This window comes from Cucurbita moschata, unplaced genomic scaffold (assembly GCF_002738365.1).
Source record: "Cucurbita moschata cultivar Rifu unplaced genomic scaffold, Cmos_1.0 Cmo_Scf00035, whole genome shotgun sequence".
Lineage (NCBI taxonomy): Eukaryota > Viridiplantae > Streptophyta > Magnoliopsida > Cucurbitales > Cucurbitaceae > Cucurbita > Cucurbita moschata.
In genome coordinates this window covers 1,491,142-1,499,997 of record NW_019268551.1, presented here as the reverse complement: position 1 = coordinate 1,499,997, position 8,856 = coordinate 1,491,142, and the positions used below count along the sequence as shown (strand labels likewise).

General features: G+C 39.5%; 1 protein-coding gene across 1 annotated transcript; it reads left to right on the top strand.

Moving 5' to 3' along the window:
- The first annotated feature begins 1,646 nt into the window (after positions 1-1,646).
- On the top strand, positions 1,647-6,519 carry LOC111431116 (protein NRT1/ PTR FAMILY 7.3-like). The gene is made up of 5 exons (XM_023067645.1): positions 1,647-1,734; positions 1,869-1,992; positions 3,349-3,566; positions 3,664-4,226; positions 5,337-6,519. Exons 1-5 carry the CDS (start codon positions 1,705-1,707, stop codon positions 6,205-6,207), a joined length of 1,806 nt encoding a protein of 601 aa, XP_022923413.1. The 5' UTR covers positions 1,647-1,704; the 3' UTR covers positions 6,208-6,519.
- The last annotated feature ends 2,337 nt before the right edge of the window (positions 6,520-8,856 follow it).

The window sequence follows — 8,856 nt, the reverse complement described above, 5'->3', positions numbered from 1 at the left end:
TTTTTTTCTTTTTTTTTTTTTTTTTTTTTTTTTTGAAAAAGAATGGTAAACCCAACTTTATACGCCAAAAAAAATACCTAATTAAATTCCATTAATATTATTTATAGATGGAATTAAAATTAATAAAGAGAGTGGAAAAAGTTTTCTCGAGTTTTAACTTTGTCTAACCTAATCATGTCATTAAAACTCGTAATCTTATTAAAGTCAGACACTCTAATCTACTAAACGGATGTTAATTCAATTAAAATATGTACTTTCGATCGAGCGGTAGAAGATTCAAATCGTAAGTGACTAATTGAACTAAAATTTATAATTTCGATCAAGAGGTCAGAGATTCAAATCTGCTAGAAAGAGAAACCAATCGAACTAAAATCTGTAGTTTTGATCAAGAGATGAAAGATTTAGATCTTAATCGGACTAAAATCAGTATTTCGATTAAAAGGTCAGAGATTCGAATATCTGAACTCGGGTTAACAACCGGGAAGAAATAAAATACTTAAAAATATTCAAAATTATTCATATTAATCATTTAAAATGTCGAAAATAACTTTTAAACTTAATGTTATTTACACTCATAGTTCCTAGAGGATTTTGAGGGACCTAGTAGAAAATTTTGAATAGTAACCCAACTAAGTAACGAGGAAAAATAACTCGAAAACGGTGGGCTAGAGAGGGATAGAAAGTTATTGGGAATGTAGCGGTTATATCGTGCCAGTCTCTTCTAATAATTTCGAAGAATAAATTATTAAAAATATTATTATAATACTAACATAATTTCTTCACCATGGAGACGGTTCCCGGAAGATCAAGTTGGTGAGAGGTGACAAGATTCCTATGGCCCTCGGTTATTCAGGCTTTACAACATGGTTTAATTAGGGAATCGCATGGATCAATTACGCGGTTCTGCAGGGTCCTCCAACTTGTTGTCCACTCCCCCCTTCACTTTATTTATTGTACACAAAAATGCGAATAACAAAGGCCTTCCTACCGAGCGAAGTTCAAACTCACCGGAGAGAGAAGCAAATTGAAAACCAGTCTCAAATCCCTTCGCAATCGAAGGCGAAAGTGGAAAAAAGACGATAAAACCCTTTTTTCTTGCTCGTCTCTAGTAGTTGATCGAGTTTTCTCATCCCTCTCCCGCTCATTGATTAGGGAGAGGAATTAATGCTACAAGAATCGAGTTACTCTCCTTATAGACAAAGAAACTTGATCAGCTACTAGAAACGAGCAAGAATTGAGCTACTCAAGATATGCAGCAGAAGGCTGAAATAGAAAAACAACTTAGCTTATGGCACGAGGTGAGCAGCCCCTTTCCTTCCTGGCCTCACCGTGGTACAACAACTCTTTATTTTGGCTGGTTTTATAGTTAATCTTCATCCGTTTTTTTAAAATCGAAAGGTTGATAGGAAACCTCCGATAGGGGTTAATTTAAAATTTATTAAAAATATAGGGACTAAACAGCAATTTTTATAGAAAGAGAGAGGGACAAATATTCATATAATTGTTTAATCCAAACATGTATTAGATGATGATTTAGGCCAAGTGGGTTGTCCCACCTTTTATTACCCAAAAAATCTCCACCGTTGGATCAATCCTTCTTGTGCTTATTTATACTCTCTTCTCCCTCTCCTTCTCCTCTCAAACACTTCCTCCCCTCCACTTTTTTGGTGATTTCCAACATCATTTTGCATTATACTTCCATCCATGGCTTCCCTTCCATCGTTCGAGGATCAGGTGCGTTCGATCTCGTCCATCGTTACCCAAATCCCGTCTCTTCTTCTTTCCTAAGCTTCCTTCTTGTTTTTTGTGGACACGTGACCATCTTTCGTCAAACAAAATGAATAACAGTTTCGCTTTGTAATTGTTAGGGTAAGTTGAAGGAAGAGATTGCTACAGTAGAAGAGTTCACTCTAGATGGAACGGTCGATTATCATGGTCGTCCTGCAGTTCGATCAAAATCCGGCTCATGGGTTGCAGGAATTATAATTCTTCGTGAGTTACCTCTTCCCATTTGATAATTTTTTTTATTTAGTATAATGATAGTAGGAGGTGGGAATCGAGAATCAACGACTTTATACTTAGATGGTCGAACGTGAAAAGATGTGACAAGATACGAAGATATAACCAATAGAAAGAATCAATAATGTCCCGAACCTTAGGTTAGATCGATGTATTTAATTTACGTGTCTATGTTTACGTGTGAAAAAGGTCACGTAATGAAATTGAAGGCTGAAATTTGGCGACCAGATTGATTGAATATTTATATTAAAAAAAAAAAAAACATTTATGATATTGAAAAGAGACTCAACAAACAAAGTCTTGTCTTGAAAGTGTGTTTTTTTGAGAGTGATTCATTCTCTTTTGGACAAAGCCATAAATGCCAATTATTATATTAAATATTAAATATATTTTATTTTTTAATTAAAAAAAATAAAAGTTTTAAGTAATATTAATTAAAGGTATATTTTTTTCAAAATAAAATTTAAATTTTGGGTTAAATTTACTCTTTTTATTTATTTTTAATGCTATATAATATTTGGAAATATATTATTAAATAAATAATTATATAAATAATTATAAGGTTTAAATTAAATAAATTTATTTTTGTCCTATTGTACGGACGGAGAGCGAAGGGCTAAATTTTTCTCTTGGTCCAAAACGCTGCCACGTGGCAGCATTGGATGGTGGGGAAAAGACTTGAGCCCTAAATTTTGGGCCTAAAGGGAAATGGGCCCCAGCCCACATTATTTGACGTTGAGTTTCGGATGAAAAGGGTATATAGGTGGCAGCTTGTGAGTGGTGGGTGACGGCTTTTTAATGACAGCCTGATCAAGTTGTTAAATACAAGAAAAATTAAATAAAAATTTAAAAAATATTGATAAACTGTACCATCCATTTTGAACCACAGTGCACTTGCCTGTCCTAGCTTGGAATCTCAACTTGGGCAATGGAAAATAGACTATTTGATACGTTCACGTTCACGTCTACGTCCACGTTTTTTTTTAAACCGAACACAGTTGTCTGGTGCTACGATAAGACGTTTCGTGTTTACGACGTCTTTGCTTTTCCTTTTTCTCGAGTGATCTAAGTATTCAAAGAACTGATAAAATTCATCTAAGTTTAAGGCTTTCTCGTTGTTCGAATATCTGACTTTTCAGTCAAAAGTATATGTTTAAACCAGTTGATAGATGGTCGTTTCTATTTGGGCTGGGCTTAGTTGACTGTATCTCGTGAGCTAATGAAAAGTCCAACGATACCTTAATTGTTTATCTTGTGCCTAAATTACGGGCATATGGTTGTATAGAGTTTCTAACTATGATTCAAAATTACATGAACGGAATATTCCAGTGAACCAAGGGTTGGCAACGTTAGCATTCTTTGGAGTCGGAGTAAACTTGGTGCTATTTCTAACTAGGGTTTTGCAACAAAGCAACGTTGATGCTGCTAATAATGTCAGCAAATGGACCGGAACTGTTTACATCTTCTCTCTCGTTGGAGCATTCCTCAGTGATTCTTATTGGGGCAGATACAAAACCTGTGCCATCTTTCAAATCATTTTCGTCATTGTAAGTCTTTCTCGATCTTTGTTTCTTAAGATTGTTTTTTGTGCGTCAAATCAATTTGAGCATTATTCAGCTGTAACTTAGATCCAAAAAATGGCAGGGCCTAGTGTCATTATCACTCTCCTCCTACCTCTTCCTGATCAGACCCAAAGGCTGTGGCGATGAACATACGCCCTGTGGAAGTCATTCCAAGACCGAAATTTCCCTCTTCTACCTTTCCATATACCTCACAGCTCTTGGCAATGGCGGCTATCAGCCCAACATCGCCACCTTTGGCGCCGATCAATTTGACGAAGAGGATCAGAAAGAGGGCCACTATAAGGTCGCTTTCTTCAGCTACTTCTACCTTGCCCTCAACCTTGGATCGCTCTTCTCCAACACCATTTTAGGGTTTTTTGAAGATGAGGGCATGTGGGCTCTTGGGTTCTGGGTCTCCGCCGGATCCGCCATTGCTGCTCTGCTCTTGTTTCTTGCCGGAACTCCGCGGTACAGGCATTTCAAACCCTCTGGAAACCCTCTTACGAGGGTTTGTCAAGTCGTTGTCTCCGCCGCGAAGAAATGGCGGGTTAGGGTTCCGTCTGGAGGAGAAGGGTTGTTTGAGGATAATGAGAAGCAAAACCCTAACAATGGCTGCCGGAAGATTTTACACACTAATGGATTCAAGTAAGTGAGAGATTTTTCCATTGCTGAAGTGAAATTTGTGTTTCTGTCCAATTCATATCAGATTTTTAATAAGCATTCCATTAAAAATGTGAATACAATATGAAATCTATCTAAACTTAGGTTGGGGATAGTATAGCTTAACTTGGCTTTAGCTGAACTTTGGATCCTGATTTTGAAGCACCCTGTCTTGTGTTCTTGTTCTGTTGTTTTGCAAAAGCTTTTCTGAAGATAACAAAACAGAACAATCTCTTAAGAATTGTATTTCCTTAGTTTGTTGTCATCGCATTTGGAGGACGCAAATGGTAACCGCCCAAGCCACTGCTAGTAGATATTGTCCTCTTTAGGTTTTTCCTCTAGGTTTTAAAAACGCTTATACAAGGGAGAGATTTTCATACCCTTATAAAGAATGTTTCGTTCTCTCTCCCAACCAGATCCCACCCCCTTTGGGGCCAGCGTCCCCAATGGCACTCGTTCCATTCTCCAATTAACGTGAGACACCCCAATCCACTCTCCTTTGGAGCTCAGTGTTCTTGCTTGCACACCGCCCCATGTCCACCTCCTTCGAGGCTGAGCCTCCTCACTGGCACATCGCTCAGTGTCTAGCTTTGATACCATTTGTAGCCGTCCAAGCCCGCCGCTAGCAAATATTGTCACCCCCTTTGGGGCTAGTGTTCCCACTGGCACTCATTCCCTTCTCCAACTAATGTGGGACACCCCAATCCACCCTCCGGAGACCAGTGTCCTTGCTGGCACACTACCCCATGTCCACCCCCTTCGAGACTGAGCCTCCTCGTTGGCACATCGAACTGGTGTCTGACTTTGATACCATTTGTAACCGTCCAAGCCCACCGCGAGCAAATATTGTCCTCTCTGGGCTTCCCTTCACAGTTTTTAAAACGCGTATGCTAGGGAGAGGTTTCCATACTCTTATAGAGAATGTTTCGTTCTCCTACCCAACCGAGTTGGGGTTTCACATAAATAGTTGTAAGATAATCTTAATATTACAACTTAAAAACTTCACAACAATCTGCTATACTAGAAACAAAAATGGTTACAAAGACTGTTTTCTAAGTTATTTCCCCTTGTTCTTAACAACTGCAAAAATCACAGGTTCTTGGATAAAGCAGCCTACATTTCCTCAAGGGATTCAAGTGATAAAGAGCAAGGAATGATCAACCCATGGCGCCTCTGCCCAATCACACAAGTAGAAGAAGTAAAATGCATTCTAAAACTGATGCCAATCTGGCTCTGCACCATTATCTACTCAGTTGTCTTCACCCAAATGGCCTCTCTCTTCGTCGAGCAAGGAGCAGCCATGAAAACCACCATCTCGAACTTCCACATCCCACCTGCGAGCATGTCAAGCTTCGACATTCTAAGTGTCGCCCTCTTCATCTTCCTCTACCGTCGCGTCCTCGACCCATTTGTTGGAAAACTGAAAAAATCCAGCTCCAAAGGCCTGACCGAGCTGCAACGAATGGGGGTCGGACTAATCATAGCTGTAATGGCAATGGTCTCAGCAGGCATCGTCGAGTGCTATAGACTCAAATATGCCCAAGCTGACTGCACACACTGTGAAGGATCAAGCTCCTTGAGCATCTTTTGGCAAGTTCCACAATATGCACTGATTGGAGCCTCTGAAGTTTTCATGTATGTGGGTCAGCTTGAATTCTTCAATGCACAAGCTCCCGATGGCCTCAAGAGCTTTGGGAGTGCGCTATGCATGACATCAATCTCTTTAGGGAACTACGTGAGCAGCTTGTTAGTGACAATGGTGATGAAGATTTCAACAGAGGATGACATGCCTGGTTGGATCCCTGGCAACCTCAACAAGGGTCATTTGGACAGGTTCTACTTTCTTCTTGCTGCCTTGACTGTCATTGATTTTGTGATTTACGTTGCCTGTGCTAAATGGTATAAATGCATCAAATTGGAAGACAAATATGAACAAAATGAAGAACTAGAAAGCTTCAAAGTCTGAATATGAACATTCCTGATATCCCTTTGAAAGAGGGGGGAGGGGGGNNNGGGGGGGGGGGGTGCTTTACTGCTTCCATTTTGGCTTGTTCTTCTGCTATAGCTCTGTTAAAATGCCTTGATGGAGAATTGATTGGCTTGTGAAAAGTGTTGGGGGTTTCCTTACTGTTCATTAACTAATTCTTGTATAGGGTTTCCTTCCTTTCTTGATTGAAAAGGCTATTTCTATACGATAATCTCATATGTTGTGGGATCTGAAGTGTATGGTGTTTATTTTGGAGTCATTGTTTATGAAAATTATGTGAGATTAGCATTGTATGGGGTTTGAACGCCATGTCTTAACCTTTTTTTTTTTTTTTTTTTTTTTCTTTTGGTTCAACGAGAGATTCGAATCTTTGATTTCTTGGTCGATGATGTGTATGTGACGCTCTGAATTTTAGAAAAGTATGTGTAACACCCTCCTAGCGGTGAGATTCCACTAGTTGGAGAAGGGGCCGAAGCATTCTTTATAAGGATGTGGAAACTTCTCTCTAGTGGACGCGTTTTAAAAACTTTGAGGTGTAGCCCAAAAGGGAAAACTCAAAGTGGACAATATCTGTTAGTGGTGGGCTTGGACTCTTACAAATAGTATCAGGGCCAGACACCGGGTGGTGTGTCTGCGGGAACATTGGGTCCTAAAGGGGGTGGATTGTAAGATCCTACATCGATTGGAGAGGGGAACGAGTGTCAAAGAAGACGTTGGGCTCAGAAGGGAGGTGGATTGTGAGATCCCACATCGGTTGGAGAGAAGAACACACATTTTTTATAAGGGTGTGGAAACCTCTCCCTAACAAACCATGAGAGGAAGCCCGAAAGGGAAAGGCCGAAAATGATCATATCTACTATCAGTGGACTTGAGCTGTTACAGTATGTCTTAACAATGAAGATTTTTGTAATATTATATCAATAATGGAAATGGTTATAAAAAGATTAGTCAAATATAATCAAGGTTAAAATTATTGTAGGCGTGAATAGAACGAGCATGAATGTTTGAAGACTACTATAGCATTTAGATCTAAGGTTCAAACATTAAAAATTTATCGTCACGCTTAGTTCTGATAATTAAAATAATTAAAAATCTGACAGGGAGTCTCGCCCAGATTCCAAATGAATGAAAACGTGACTGAATTGGTCCCATCGGAACGGAATGGAATTTCTCCCATCTGATTTTGATTAATAGTAAATAGAGATATTCATTTATTTAAAATGATTTCTCTCTACTAATTAAACGGGGACAAAGACAGATAATATCTAGTTAATATTATATTATATTATATTTTTGTTTTTGAAATTTGTATCTTTTTTTTCTCTAATAAAAAAATTATATTAGAAGGACAAAATTGGGCATAAAATTAAATAAAAATTGAAATAAAACCCTAATAGTAAATGTGAAGGAAAAGGTATAGGCTTGCATTCAACGGTCCAATTGAAACGGATAAAGAAGGGGAAAAAATAAATATAAATACCAGACAAAAAAAAAGCACTAACAAATTCTGCACCATTCCTTCACTTCCTTCCAATGGCTTCCTCATTTCTCAACACGAGCCCAGAAATTCATCTTCCCCTTTGATCATCTCCTTCAAATTCCCCGATTCTTCTTCATCTTCTTCCTTTTCTGGTCATCAATCATGAAATTCTCTCTGAAACTCCCTGATAATCAAGACCACAAATCCCCAATCGTAAAGGGGAAACTCCCCATCACCATGTTCAATCAACCCTTCACTTCCTCTTTCACTTCCGCCATTAATTCCTCTTCCGACCTCTCCTTTTCCCTTTCCACTAATTTCCCTTCCGGCCCTTGTTTGAAGCTCACTTACTCTCCTCTACCGCCCTCTTCTTCCGCTGCCGCCGCCGCCTCCACGACTTGTCCTTTTACTCTCTCTCTCAAATCTGGGTTAGGGCTTTTTGGCTCACCGGAGGATTCTCCTCTTGTGTTTTCGTCTCGATTTTCTCTTTCCCTTACGAAACCCTTTGTTCCCACTTTCTCTCTTCTCCTCAAACCCCAATTTGGTCATTTTTGTCTCAAGAAGAGTACTGTTTCGAGCGTTAATGATCGGTTTTCTGTGTTGCAACCCAACGATGGGGTTCGATTGGATTCTGGGTCGGATTCGAATCCGAAATTTGGTAATGGGTTTTCTGTAGATGAATCGATGGGATGGCAGGAGTTGAAGCTTGAGAGTAGTAGTAGTAGCCATGGTTCTCAGGAGGAGTTTGGAGGAATTCAGAAGCGTTTGGCTGAGACGAAAAGCATTAGTGATAGTGTTTTGTCTGGTGTTGCTGTAATGGCAAGAACGTCCATTCCTGTTACTAACCGGATGGCTGTGAATTTCCGGTGGGGGATGAATTTTCCGACGAATCCGGTGCTGAAAATGCCATTTCTGACTGTGAATAAGATATCAGTGGAGAGAGTGGAGGAGGAGAAGGAAGAGAAGAAGAAGAAGAAAACAGGGGAGGACCAAGGGGGAGATGTGGAATTGTTGAAGGGTATGTTGTTTTGGATGAAAAATGATGTGGAAAGTTTGGAGAAAGAGAATAGAGAGATGAAGCAACTTCTAGAGGAGATAAAGATGGGAACTGTGGCTAATAGGGCTGCACCATCTTCTGGTTCGAGCTA

Excerpts from the sequence above, each read along its gene's own strand:
- LOC111431116 (XM_023067645.1), top strand. The coding sequence starts at position 1,705 with ATGGCTTCCCTTCCATCGTTCGAGGATCAG. Across the intron at positions 1,993-3,348 it reads TGCAGGAATTATAATTCTTC|TGAACCAAGGGTTGGCAACG; the intron begins GTGAGTTACCTC and ends GGAATATTCCAG. Across the intron at positions 3,567-3,663 it reads TTCAAATCATTTTCGTCATT|GGCCTAGTGTCATTATCACT; the intron begins GTAAGTCTTTCT and ends AAAAAATGGCAG.